We start from the raw sequence: 14,894 nt of genomic DNA, 5'->3' as shown, positions 1-14,894 counted from the left end.
CCAAGGCATTCAGTTATTTCATCTGGATTATTATTATCTTGTACTATTTAGGGTTTTGGTTTCCCTTTAAGGACTTATCCCAAAACTTAATTACATTCAGTTGAAAAGATGCAAATTCAATCTTTACCCATCGATTCAGTAGTTGAACTGTCTTGTAATTAGAAGGTGAGTTTGAGTTACTGCTTGCAGCAAACAAGGACATTTTTCTGTGTAGGTACTTTGGCTAGCCACATTTCCATCTACCTGGTTGGAATCAGCATCTAATAAGGTCTGTTCCATGCAACTGTAGTAGTTCCTTGGCCAGATAGGGTATATTCTGTGCTCCAAATGACTTAAGTTTTCAAAATCGCAGTGAGTCACATATCTAGAGGAAAGTTCTAGTTGCTGTTCAGAAACTGTCAAAGTAACTTTCTTTAGAGTAAATGCACCTCGCCCACTCAAAGATTTGTTAAATCAAACTTCAGTACACACTGCACACCAAAATCAAATTGGTTCTTGCCTGATTATTAGGAGGTATCAAATAGATTTCTGGCAATAACAGATGGGTATGATTGAAGTTTAAAAAAAATCCAAGACCCTCGATATGAAATTTGGGGTGGATGTTGAGGAAAACATTTTTTTGTCTAGTCTTCAGAAGGGGCTGATGGATCTTTCCATCATGTGCTGCGATTTCTTTTGACGATGAAGGTAAGCTCAAATTCACATTTCAACGAGGGGTAACAATTAAACAGTCTTAAAAGATGCCCCAGATGTGGGATTCTCTCCAAACGCACTGTGAAGCTACAATACATGTATTTTTTGCGACTAGCCATTTCTGATCATGATTACTTAAAGGATGTACACATTGTGTTGTGATCTATTAAACGTTTGGGAATTACAGACTTCCATGACTTGTTCTGATTCTGGATTTGTTCCTGAACAAGTTGATATCAAATGGCTTGCAATCCTTGGATTTTAAAAATCTTAACGTTTCTCTCCCTCAACATTAGTACCTTACCGGCCTTTTGCTCAACAAGCATTGTTGGTGAGCAGATTGTGGGCTGATGGTACATGTAACCTGTATTACTTGGTATGTAGGCAGTTTGTCTATTACTATTTCTGAATTTCCATTTACATCAAAAAATTGCAGTGTGGAATTTCAAAACATTATGTTTTGTATTCATTCATTCGTTCGTTCATTTGTTTTGAACATTTGGTAAGGCCAATATTTAATCCCCATCCCTAATTGCCCATGAGAAGGTGGTGGTGAAGTTGCTTTTTTTGAACAGTGAAGGAATGGCAATTACTTGCAAATCAGGATGATGTGCTCCAGATCGGAAGGTCAACAGAGAATTGGCAAATTGCTGCAGTACATTTTGTACATGGTATACACTGATGCCACTGTGTGCCACTTGTGGAGGGAATGAATGTTTAAGGTGATTGATGTGTGGCAGATCAAACAGCTGCTTTGCCTTGGATAGTTGTGAACTTTAAAAAAAAAAGAAATTTGTATTCTCCTTTTTCACAATTTTTCTCCCGAATTTACACCCAACAACAATCAATAACCAACAACAAATATCTCAAACCCCATAACAGTAACAACGATCCCATCCTCCCACCATGCCCAGACATCAGCCCGCATGTTAACATAAACAAATGACAAAGAAAAAAAAAGGAATCTGGGATTACCCAGAGCCATCTTCAACATACACAGCCCCCCCCCCCCCCCCCCCCCCAAAACTAATGTTTGATGTTATCCAGTTCTTGAAAGTGCATAATAAATAGTGCCTATGACTTGTAGAACCCCTCCGAGCTTCCCCTCAGTTCGAGCTTAACCTTCTCGAGGGTCAAGTATTCCAACAGGTCCCCTTGCCACGCCAGGGCACAGGGTGAAGAGGCCGCTCTCCATCCCAGCAGGATCCGCCTTCGGGCGATCAACGAGGCGAAGGCTATGATATCTGCCTCCGCACCCGTTTCCAACCCTGGCTGATCCGACACCCCGAATATGGCCTCCCGGGGACCCGGGTCCAGCTTCACATGCACCACCTTGGAAATTACCCTAAACACCTCCTTCCAGTACTCCCCAAGCTTTGGACAGGACCAAAACATATGAACGTGATTAGCCCCCCCCCCCCCCCCCCCCCCCCCGCAACGTTCACACACATTTTCTACCCCTTCAAAGAATCGGCTCATCCTTGCCCTCGTGAAGTGTGCCCTGTACACCACCTTCAGCTGTATCAGCCCCAACCTCGCACACGAGGTGCAGGCATTCACTCTCCGGTGCACCTCACACCAGACCCCCTCCTCTATAACCTCTCCCAATTCTTCCTCCCACTTCGCTTTGATCCCCTCCAGTGGTGCCTTATCCTTTTCCAACATAGCTCCGTATACCACTGACACTGCCCCCGTCTCCAGTCCACTTGCCGCCAGCACCTCCTCCAACAACGTGGAGGCCGGTTCCACCGGGAAACTCTATCTCCTTCCTGGCAAAGTCCCGAACCTGCATATACCTAAACACTTTTCCCTGCTCCAGCCCATACTTCCCTTCCAGCTCCCTCAATCCTGCAAATCGACCCCGAAGAAACAAATCTTTTAGAGTCTTAATCCCCTTCTCTTCCCATTTCTGAAAGCTTCCGTCCCACCTCCCTGGCTCAAATCTGTGGTTCTCCCGGATCGGCATTTCCCTCGACCCTGCCCCCAACCTGAAGTGTTGGCGAAACTGCCTCCAGATTTTCAATGAGGCTATTACTACCGGACTCCCTGAGTATTTCCCCGGAGCTATCGGGAGCGGGGCCGTTGCTAGTACCTTAAGCCCCGACCCCCTGCATGAACTCTCCTCCATTCTGACCTACTGGGAATCAACCGCCCTGACCCAGCTCCGCACCTTCTCCACATTCGCCGCCCAGTAATAGTACATCAGGTTCGGGAGACCTAAACCCCCTGCCTGCCTTCCCCTCTGTAGCAGCACCTTCCTCACTCTGGCCACCTTCCCTCCCCATATAAACGAGGTAATCCTTCCCTCAATCTCCCTGAAAAAAGACTTTGGCAGGAAAATCGGTAGGCATTGAAAAATAAACAGAAATCGCGGCAACACATTCATTTTAACCGCCTGCACCCGACCCGCCAGTGACAGAGGGAGACCATCCCACCTCGCCAGGTTAGCTTTCACTCTCCCCACCAAACTAGTGATCTTGTATCTGCGAAGCCTTCCCCACTCCGGGGCAACCTGCACCCCCAAATACCTAAAGTGAGTCCCTGCCCTACGGAATGGCAGCCCCACCACCCCTGCCCCCACCCCCGGTTGAGACACCACGAAATACTCACTCTTGTCCAAGTTCAGCTTGTACCCAGAGAAAGACCCAAATACCTGCAGCAACTCCAATATTCCTCCTATCGACGCACTCGGCTTCGACACATACAGCAGTAAGTCGTCGGCATACAAGGACACCCTATGCTCTATCCCCCCCATACTATTCCTTTCCATGCTCCCGAACTTCTTAATGCGATGGCCAACGGCTCAATCGCAAGCGCAAACAGCAGGGGGGGACATAGGACATCCGTGCCTCGTCCCATGGTGGAGAGAGAAGTATCTCAAACTGATATTGTTCGTGCGGACATTCGCCTTCGGCTCCTTATATAATAACTTTACCCAGTTCACAAATCTTGGTCCAATCCCAAACCGTTTCAGCACTGCCATCAGGTACCCCCATTCCACCCGATCAAACGCCTTCTCGGCGTCCAGTGCCACCACCACCTCTGTTTCTTTCCCTTCCGCCGGTGCCACAACGACGTTCAAGACCCTCCTAATATTCAAAAACAGCTGCCTCCCTTTCATGAACCCTGTCTGATCCTCACCTATCATCTTCGGGAAGCACCCCTCCAGCCTACCCGCCAATACCTTTGCCAATACCTTTGCGTCCACATGAAGAAGTGATATGGGCCTATACGACCCACACTCCGTTGGATCCTTATCCTTTTATAGCAACAGTGAAATTGATGCCTGCCCCAAGGTTTGCGGCAGCACTCCCTTCCCTATCGTCTCTTCAAACATCCCTACCATCAGGGGTGCCAACTTATCCTTAAATTTTTTATAATATTCCACCGGAAACCCATCCGGCCCTGCCACCTTCCCCGACTGCATCCTCCCAATCGCGTCTTTTATCTCCTGCTCCAGTATTGCTCCTTCTAATGTAGCCTTGTCTCCCTCCCCTAGCCTTGGGTACTCCAACTCATCCAGAAATCCCAGCATCTCACGGTCTCCCCCGGGTGGCTCTGACCTGTACAACCTCTCGTAGAATTCCTCAAAAACCTTGTTAATCAGCTCCGGAGCCACCACCAACTTCCCGGCCCTATCCCTTACCTGAAGAATTTCCCTTGCTGCTGCCTCCCTCTGGAGCTGACCTGCTAACATACCTGTCTCCATGCTCATAAACTGCACCCCTCGCTCGCCTCAGTTGGCGCACCGCCTTCCTGGTGGATAGTCGGTCGAAGCTCGCCTGTAGTTCCTTCCTCTTTCCCAGCATCGCTGGGTCGCCATCCTCCGCATAACTCCTACCTGCCTCCAACATCTCATCTATTAGCCTCTGCCGCTCCAACCTCTCCTCTTTGTCCACCCTGGCCTTAAACAAAATTACCTCACCCCTCACTACCGCCTTTAGAGCCTCCCAGACGACTGCCATTGACACCTCACCCGTACAGTTGAATCTTACATATTCCTTAATTACCTTTTCAATTTTTTCACTGAATACTTGGTTCCCCAAAAGCCCCACATCCAGTTTCCACCCCGGCTTCTGCACTACCCCCTTCTCTAGCACCATATCCACCCAATGTGGCGTGTGATCTGACACAGCAATTGCAGAGTATTCCGACCCCTTGACTCCAGCCAGCAAAGCCTTTCCCACCACAAAAAAGTCAATCTGCGAGTATACCCTATGGACTGCTGAGAAAAACGAGTACTCCCGTTCCCCTGGGTGCAGGAACCTCCAAGAGTCCACCCCTCCCATTTCCACCATTAGCCCAGCTAGCGCCTTTGCCCCCCCGATGGGACCAGCGAGCGTGGCCGTGATTTGTCCAACCTTAGCTCCTGCACCAGGTTCCAGTCCCCCCCCCACAATCAGCTCGTGTGTGTCCAAGTCAGGAATGGCTCCAAACACCTTCCTCGCAAATCCTGCATCGTCCCAATTGGGACCGTATACCAGCGCCACTAATCACCCGTCCAGCGCCCTGGCCACAATCACATATCTACCCCCCTGATCTGCCACTACCTTCTCCATCTGGAAGCGTACCCTTTTGCTGACCAACACTGCTACCCCTCGAGCCCTTCCATCAAATCCAGAGTGAAACACTTGGCTAACCCAACCCTTTTTAAGTCTCACCTGGTCCTTCACCCTCAAGTGAGTCTCCTGCAGCATTGCCACATCGGTTTTCAGACTTTTAAGATGCGCAAGCACCCTTGGCCTCTTGACCGGACCTCCTAGCCCTCTCACGTTCCATGTAACTATCCTTACTGGGGTTCTCTTGCCCCCCCCACCTTTCTTATCCACCATCAACATACCACCGGGCTCTGCCCCATAAACCTGACCTGCCCCTGTCCATTGTTAACATCGAACCCCTTTCCCCCCCTCCTGAAAACCCCCCCACCTTTCCCCCAGAAACAACATCCCCCAGCATCCAACCCTTCCTCCCCCCCCCTCTCTCGCTCGCCTCGAGGGCCCATTCACGCCTGCTATCCAGGCTCCAATGTCCGCAGCCCTCCTCTCCTCTCACCTCTGTTCATTAGCTGACTGACTTTAGCTAGCTAGTGCGGGTGGCTCCCCCCGCCAAGACATATCCTCCCCTTCCACCCAGTCCCAGAGAAAAAAAAACCAAACCCAACAATCCAACCCATACAATTCACTAACATAACATGTAACCATCGCAACACAGAGCGCCCATTAACCCACCATTAACTTAAACTCTATAACAATACAAAGAGAAGTAGATTACAATAAAAAATCCGTAAAAAGAAAGTTATAACATTTATACATTTGCCGGCTGTTCAAACACAGTCCACATTCTCTCTTCCGGCTCCGCTCTTCCCAAGTCTGTCCCAAGCCTTCTGCCTTCATGAACACCTCAGCCGCATCCGCTGTCTCAAAATAAAAGTCTTTGCCGTTATACGTTACCCTCAACCTCGCTGGGTACACCATACCAAACCGTACTCCCTTCTTGTACAACGTCGCCTTCACTCGCCCAAACGCCGCAAGTCTTTTTGCCAACTCCACCGTCAAGTCCTGGCAGATCCGGATCGTAGTACCATGCCATAGTACCTCCTGCTTCTGCTTCGCCCAGTTTAACACCTTCTCCTTCATGCAAAACTTATGGAAGCAGATAATTACTGCCCTTGGCGGCTTGTTCACTTTGGGCTTCGGCCTGAATGACCGATGGGCTCGGTCTAGCTCGTACTGGGAGGGGCTCTCACCCTCCACCAGCAGCTCCGCCAAGTTCTTAGCAAAGTATTGTGTTGGCCTTGGGCCCTCTGTCCCTTCGGGCAAGCCCACAATTCTCAAATTATGCCGCCTTGAACGGTTTTCCAAGTCTTCCAGCTTTGCTCGGAGACCTCTGCAACTCATCTCCCATCGAGGTGACCTGGTCGCTGTGTCGTGACACGGCTTCCTCCACTTCTTTCATCTTCTTGCCCTGCTCTCTCACCTCGGCCACTGCCTTTGCCACCGTCACCTTCAACGGGGCAATTATCGGGGCGATTGCCTCCTCCACCAGTAACATCAATGCAGCCGCTGTCTCCTTTTTCCAGGCCTCCATGTGCCTCGCAAACTGTTTTTCCAGCTCCCCCACCATCACCTCAGTCATCTTCTCCACCGTAAATAGTGTGGCCCCGCTTTGCAGTTCGGCTTCCGCCATCCTAACACCACTTTTATTCATCTTCGCCTTCAGCGGCGACCCCGCGTTTCCTCCTTTCTTCGACGCTGCTTTTCGCATCCTTCAGCAGCTTATTATTTTTCACTTTCTTTCTCTTCTCCTCTCTCTCCCTCCACCCTTCTGTCCTTCATCAATCTGAGTTATTCTTTTTTTTTAAAGACAAAGGGGAGGAAAAAAAAAATTCACCAAAATTTAAATTTCTTTAAATCTTCCAGCTCTCTTCCTTTCCCCTCTGTACTCATCCAGAACTCCCCTGGGACCAGGTTCCAACCTTCTTTCTTCCTCCTAGGTGGGAGCCATCCGTCATGGGACACCGCCCTGACATGGTGTCCTGGACTTGGGCCTGCCTCCTTCGCCTCCTCGTACCTCTGCCCCCGCTGCTCTGGCCCCGACGCCGTGCTGGGCCCAGGACCTCAGCCCGCGCCGCCCCAACACCCGCGTGGGGTTCTTCACCGGTTTTTAATCCGGCCCCGCTGGCTGCTTGCGACGGCCCCAAAGGCCGACGGTAGTCGGGGGGGGGGGGGGGGGGTGCGTCGCAACTCGGGGATTTCCCCGAAATCGCCGCGATTTGCGGCCACCGGCGGGAGCTCTTCGCGCAGCAGCCACCCTGCACGCCCACGCCACCGGAAGTCCATAGTTGTGAACTTCTTGAGTGTTGTTGGAACTGCAACCATCCATGCAAGTGGAGAGTATTTCATCACACTCCTGATTTGTGCTTTGTACATGGTGACCTTGCTTTGGGGTGTCAGGAGATGAGTTACATGTTAAAGGATTCCCAGCCTTGACGTGCTTTTGTAACAACTGTATTTAAATAGCCCATCCAATTAAGTTCCTGGTCAATGGTGACCCCCAGGCTGTTGATATTGAGGGAATCTGTGATAGTAATGCTGTTGTTGGCAATGGTCGTTATTTGGTGCTTTCATTGCACAAATGCCACTTATGAATCCAAACCTGAGTGTTGTCCAAGTCTTGCTGCATGTGGGCATGAACTGCTTTAATATCTGAGGAGTTGCGAACGGTACTGAATACTGTGCAATCACCAGTGAACATTTCTACTCCTAACCTTAATGCTGATCAAAGGTTTATTGAAATTGCTGAAGATAGTTGGGCCAAGTACACTACCCTGAGGAGTTCCCACAGCAATGCCTTGGGGCTGAGACGATTGATACCGAACAACCACAAGCCTCCTCCTTTGTACTGGATGCAACTCCAACCTATAGAGAGTTTTCCTCCCTGATTCTCATTCACTTCAGTTTTGCTCTTTGATGCTATGCTGTCAAATGCTTCCTTGATGTCAACAGCAGTCATGCTCAACTTACCTCTGACATTCAGCTCTCATGTCCCTGTTTGGACCAAGACTGCAGTGAAGTCAGGAACTGAGAGACCCTGGTGGAACCCAAACTGAGTATGGTGAGCAAGTTATTGCTGCACAAGTGTCACTTGATAACACTGTTAATAGCACATTCCATCACTTCTCTGATGATTTTGAGTGGACTGATGGAGCACTACTTGGCTCAATTGGATACCCAGTCTGTTTTTTGTGAATAGGATATACTTGGGCAATTTTTCCACATTGTTGTATAATACCAATTTTGCAGCTGTACTAGAATAGCTTGACTCAGGACACCGCGAGTTCTGGAGCACACTTTTTTTTGTTACTACAAAGCAGAACCTGTAGCGTTTGCAATTGTCTTCAGCCCTTGCTATCTGCCAGTGCAAGATAGCACTATTTAATTTAGTACAAGCGCATTAAAGATATCGAATTTATAGAAAGTTTGAGCTCACTTTGCTGGTGTTTGTTTCTTGGTCCAACATATGTTGGTTCTACTCGAGGCTATCTTGAAGGTAACAACATAAAGAATCAAAAATCTTTTCCAAAGATGTCATGATTGCTTGCGGTGATAAGTTACTTGCTGCAAATATCTCTGAAGACAAAAGTCTTCAGAAACACGACCAGAAATCCTTTCACTACTGTTTTATACATGTGAGGATTAAATGTAAAAAGAAAATGTTAGATTACCTAACTTCTATATTACTCTTCTCATTTTATTTGAAATGCAACCTTTGCTCACAAAATCCATTCTGCATTTCAGACTACACCACAATTCTTTATATGACCAGATGTGATTGAAGCACTTTCCTGTTATTTTTAGTTTTGAATGCTCTGTTATTTTCAAGATTCTATTTTTGCCTTCACTGGACAAAGAGTTTAAGGTAATTATTAAAACCGAGTAGGAGAATATAATTTGAAATCTCAAAAGGACAGTTTCATGAAAAGCAAATATCCAGGTGATTTTTCTCAATTGGATTGCATTCTATCATATGTGGAATCTGAACTGGTAAGAATAAGGAAGAATATACTGAAAATAGGTAGCCTATCATGATTTTGCCTCTTGAGTTTTGTGAAACATCAAGTTTAAAGAACCTTGTATCAGTGAATGATTCAAACATGAAAAATAGTGAAATAGTATGTGACAATGGAACGAACACTGCATTGTGTATTGAATTGATTCAGGGTGTTCAGATGTAATTAGTTTCTGCCAAACTATTTATGAAGAAGGAAATAGATATGCATAAATGTTTTATAAAAATCTAAGCCACCAATAAATTCCATGAGAGATGCTACATTTTTCTTTGAGAAATTTACCGTGCTTACTGTAGTTGTTAAGACTTTGTCCACTATGTGTAGTGCCTGTGGAGAAAATCAGGTCCCTACCTATACTGTATTAATTCAGTGTGAAACCCACAGTAATTGTGTATTATTCATTCTGGTAGGACGTGGGAACTTTCTGACTTCACTGTCTGCCAATAACTTGGTTTTCTGGGAGAGAAAATGAGGAATTGTGCATACCTTGCTCCATGAAGTTTCATTCATTATTTTTATTGGATAGAAAATTGTGGGGGACGTACGTCTGAATTCCTGATATGTGCTCCCAAAACATATAGTAGTATGTTGATAAAACTGAATACAAATATATTATTGATTCACAGCCTTGGAGAGGGATCAAATCTTGAACGTGGGGATATAGACGTCTCTTGTGGATAAACCACAGTTAAAGTTCACTTACTTTTTTCTGTCTAGAAACTGTTGCCATATTAATTGCTGATACCTAAAGAGGTAGACAGTGGAATATTTTGTATCATACCTAGATGACCTTTATTAGAAGTGAATAAAAGAGCAAGTCAACTTAAGTAGAAAATCTTGAGGGAAAAGAGAAGCACTAATCCAGGAGCCTGAGTGGTACCCTAATGTGATGCTTCTTTCCTGACTTTTTTCCTTGCAGTGCACCACCACAAAGACTGTTAGCAATGATTTCACAAGTTTTTTTTGTAAAAGTTGTTAAATAGGAGTCTTTTGTTAATGTTGAGACTGTTATTCAATAGGATCTTTTTTTCTGAATACGTACAGCAGGAAGACTGCAAGTGGCTAGTAAATTCTTTTGTTCATGCTACTGTCTTGTGCTTCTCAAGTATAAATTCATTTATTCCTTCAAAAGCTCTACATAGTATGTTTATTACAGTCAAGAAAGGTAGTCAAATGTTGCAGTGGTGGCATATGAAGTTAGATTGAAATACTATGGCCTGGATTTTGTAGTTTCAATAGCAGTGAGGTTATTAGTACTCACCATCATTAAGGATTAAATGAGCAGCAACTATTGCCATCTCACGTGCAATTAAACATGGAAACCGGGGAGTTGCTGTCTGATTTTTTTCACTTCTCCTCCATGCGCTTCTCCACCTTGTTGAGAGATTTGGCATTCAAACTCATCAAGGTTGTAAAGTCCAAATATATGTCCATCAGGTATCCAGTAAACATGCTAGAAAAGGTTGGGGCTGTCCACTCGAATGTAACTGACTTTTTAAACCATGTCATAACTCTTAATTGATGCTCAACAATCTGGATCCGAAAATATATTTTTATCAGTGTGGAGTCTCATCCTGTAGATTTTAATTATGGTTGAAGATTTTTACACTTTCTAACTTTTTCTTTGTCTCATTTCTCTAATCCCATTTTCCTTTCTATCATTATTTCACTTCCTGTACATGATTTTACATTTAATTAAATGTTCTAATTTATAATTCCTGTATTGGGCTGCATATTTCAGTAAGCATAGTTCAATCCAGTTGGTTGAAGAGGCGCATTGTTGTTTCGCACAACAACTTGTTCACACAATTCCAAGAGAACTTTTCATTTGCCCCTTACTGTAATTCACTGGTGAAAGAAGAATAAAAATCAATCTTGTTGCAATGGGTTCTACATAAAGTGATGTTATAGGGAAAGGATGAATATACCGATACAGATTTTCTCCAAAGGCACTTCAGATGCATAGATATTAAACACTTGGCTTTGGAAAGCCAGTGTAACTGAAGGTAATTCCATATACCAAAATGTTTTATATTGATGTCACAATGTTATATTTCTGAAGACATATGCAAATAGAATTTAAATCCTACTAAGATTTCACATCGAAAAAAAATCATCCCCTAAGCCCCATTTTCCTTTATTTGAGAGAAAGTTGAGGCATTGTTTTATCCATGCTTGTTTTTGCTTTAATTTAGTCCTGTCTGGCTGATTTGTTCTGAGCATTTTATATTTTGTCCTCACACAAGGTATTGCAAAAGGGATTGAAGGCAGCAGTCATGGGGAGGGTCTTGAATTTGAGGATAATGTACATGAAATTGTACAGAACATTCTACAAGAGTTGGTGACCACTGTTGTCGGAGGTAGTGTATTCATTTTCATCTCTTAATTTATTTTATGATTTTGTTGTACATATGTAAGTCCTCATAACATTTTTGTTTTTTCTTGATTTTCTTTGATTCCTTCGGCTTGCAAGGTACTTTTTTCCCCTTTCTGCCAGTATGAGTTTCAATTTGGATAGTGGAGCTAAAAGGTTAATAGCAATGATTTATTGTGTAGAGATTCTTTTAAAGCTTTTTTTTTTGCAATTCATTGTACATTTTACATCTTTAGTCAAACACAATTGACATCAGATTACAGATGACTGTTATGTAATCAGTAAAGTTGGATCAGTACAATAATTGTAATAATGCAGCAGGAAAATGGCATCTGTTGGAAGCAAATTTTAAATGTCAGGCTGACAGAGTTCAATATCACCGTGATGTTACATGAAGTAGAATCATTTGTTCATTTTTAAAGCTGCCAAGATGTAATAGAGACAAAGACAAGTTGCAAAGAAGACCATGTATCTGAAGTTTCAAGGCTTACTTATGCTGTAAAAATCATATAGTGTGTTATATTTTCTACAATGTTTGGAGAGTTGACTGTCTTCAGTCGGGAAAATCGACAATATATAATGTCTTGAAATTATTCCACGTGACAACTCATCTGATGTTTGACTTTTTGACTTCTATACGTTTAAATGATAACTTTTCCAGTACACAACTAATGCCATTAAATTTATGTACCGTCTAACTTTCAAGGCACCAATGAGAACATTTAAATAAACCAATAGATTAAACATAGAACCACTTGATTTCTTTGCTTCAAAAACACACCATGAGGTTTATTCATTCATAGGAACAGGTGTAGGCCATTTATCGCCTGAGCCTGTTCTACCATTCAATGAGATCATAACTGATCTGTGATTCAACCTAATACATCTGCCCGTTGTCCCATACTGCTTTTAATGTCTTTGGTTAAAAAATAGGTTTCAGATTTAAACTTAACTGTTGATGAAGCATCCGTTGCCATTTGGGGAAGAAAAGTCAAAATTTCTACCACCCATTGTGTATCGAAGTGGTTTCTAATTTTACTCCTGAAAGATCTGGCTCTAATTTTTAGATTATGTCCCTTCGTTTTCCTGACTAGTGGAAATAGTTTGACTGGAATTTTCCCGCTGGCGGGATCTTCCGGTCCCATTGACAGCGCACCCCTACTGCAGGTTTCCCAGCGCAGGGATGCATTCAGCGAGAAGCCCCATTGACAACAGTGGGACAAGAATATCCCCCTGCTGGCTAATGGCGGGCTGCCTAAATCCTGCCCTTTTTCTATCTAACCTATCTCCTCCCTTTAATATCTTGAAAGCTTCAATCAAATCACCCTTTAAACAACTAAATTCCCAGGGGTACAAGCCTTGTTTGTGTATTCTCTACTCATAACTTAGCCGTTGGAATCCAGGTATCATTCTGGCAAATCCATGCTGCAGTTCCCCTAAGGACAATATAGCCATCCTACGGTATGGTGCTCAGAACTGCTCACAGTACTCCAAGTATGGTCCAACCAGGGCTTTTGTATAGCTGAAGCATGATGTCTATCCTCTTGTAATGTAGTCTAGGCCTCCCAAGCTTTGTGCTCCTGAGGCATCAGCTTCTCTTAATTCCAATTCCAATTGTCAACAGTTTCTCATGCTCTCTCCCATGCTCTAAGCTGCCCATCCAACTTCATCCCATTCTTCTTGATGCATCATTCCCACTCAACACCTTTTATCTATCAGTAACCACGGCTGAAATGTGGTTTTCTTTACTTCCTGTGTTTTCTTAGCTTCACAGCTGAAATATATTATAAAATTATACTACCATATTATCAAAAAAACAGAAGCACTGGAGAGGGTGCAAAAAAGATTTAAAAGAATGATATCAGAAAAGCAGGGGCGTTCCTGTCAGGAAAGAATGAACAAGCTGGATCATTCATCTTTTGAGAAGAGGAGGCTGAGGGATGACCCAATAGGATTTGTTAGAGTACACTCAAAGAGAATCTTTCCTCTTGTTGGGAAGAGCAAAACTAAGGTCATTAGTATAAGATAGTCACAAAGAAATTAAATAGCGAATGCAGGGGATGACGTAATTCGAGCATATGGAGTGGGTGTGTTTTCGCGAACTCGAGCTCTGCTTGTCTTTTAATCCGTCATTTCATCCTGGTGCACATTTCATACTTGTTATTTCTTGGGCTACCTGGTTTGCAACATGTCCCTGGAAGTTCCCGATTGACCTTTTAATCGTCATTTGTTTGTGGCAGCTAGAGTGGGCTAGGCTGGGGTGGGGCCCAGCTTCTCATGGCACAGTTGCTGCTGAGTAAGCTCTCGTCTTGGCGGTGTGTGCATCGGATAATGGCCACCATCGAAGATGTTGCCTTGACTGAGAATTTCATCTCTGCGGTGCATGTTGTTAGAGCTCACTTCGAGGAACTGCAGATACCTTTAGAAGAGCAGTGGAGACGCCTGAGAGGGTTCTTGCACTGTCCCTGGTTAGGGGCCACCTTTGTGCCATCCAAGTCCTGCGTGTCGTTTATCCTGACGGGTTATGGAGATGGGTGCCGGGCGAGGTGACCTCCTGAGCCCATTCCCTTGCAAGACATGGGGGATGAATTCCGATTGAATGGCTTCCATGCTTTGGTAATCTTGATTTGGAGGCTGGGTGCATTATATTGAATGGAGAGCAACATATCTTGTCTTGGAGGCCAGGGGTTGGTAGGACCCACCGATCACTGGTCCTATTTTGTCCTGTTCTCGATGCTTGTCATGAGGGGTTGGAAGTGGCTGAGCACATTATTTTTCATTAACGATAACACTGATATAAATTTTTTAAGCGTGCACACTGCTCCTGATTATCCTATTTTCCGTAATGTAATTGTAAAAAACTTCTGAGATGATTTTGATTTCTTTTGTAAGCTTATTTTTCATCCTTTTTTTGCAGCTCTTGTTGCCTGTTTTCATACTCTTTTGCTGTTGCTGATATCTTTCCGACTTGCAGGGATCTACCTATTTTTGTGAACCTTTTTGATTTTATCTTTATCCTGACTCTTTGGCTGTTTGTTCTGTCCCTTAGGGTATAAACTAGTTTGGTATGACATTGAATTTGGTTTTGAACACCTTCCACTGATTATCATAGAATTTACAGTGCAGAAGGAGGCCATTTGGCCCATCGAGTCTGCACCGGTTCCTGGAAAGAGCACCCTACCCAAGGTCAACACCTTCACCATATCCCCATAACCCAGTAACCCCACCCAACACTAAGGGCAATTTTGGACACTAAGG

The 14,894-nt window shown here is 44.6% G+C and overlaps 1 protein-coding gene across 9 annotated transcripts in view; it reads left to right on the top strand.

The window, feature by feature from the left end:
* The window catches only part of arfgef1 (ADP-ribosylation factor guanine nucleotide-exchange factor 1 (brefeldin A-inhibited)), a 280,401-nt gene that overhangs the window by 108,096 nt on the left and 157,411 nt on the right, over window positions 1-14,894 (top strand). For 7 of the 9 annotated variants that reach the window (XR_005462112.1, XM_038809539.1, XM_038809537.1 and 4 more), the window contains exon 7: window positions 11,509-11,622. The exons of the other annotated variants lie outside the window; for them this stretch is intronic. Coding sequence is in view for 6 of the 7 variants with exons in the window: in XM_038809539.1 (XP_038665467.1) it covers window positions 11,509-11,622 (114 nt within the window). In the remaining variant the exon portion in view is untranslated. The remainder of the gene's footprint in view (window positions 1-11,508; window positions 11,623-14,894) is intronic. 9 annotated transcript variants of the gene reach the window in all.

This window comes from Scyliorhinus canicula, chromosome 10 (genome assembly GCF_902713615.1).
Source record: "Scyliorhinus canicula chromosome 10, sScyCan1.1, whole genome shotgun sequence".
Lineage (NCBI taxonomy): Eukaryota > Metazoa > Chordata > Chondrichthyes > Carcharhiniformes > Scyliorhinidae > Scyliorhinus > Scyliorhinus canicula.
Note: the sequence above shows the minus strand (reverse complement) of the source record. Positions and strands in the feature narration are given on the sequence as shown.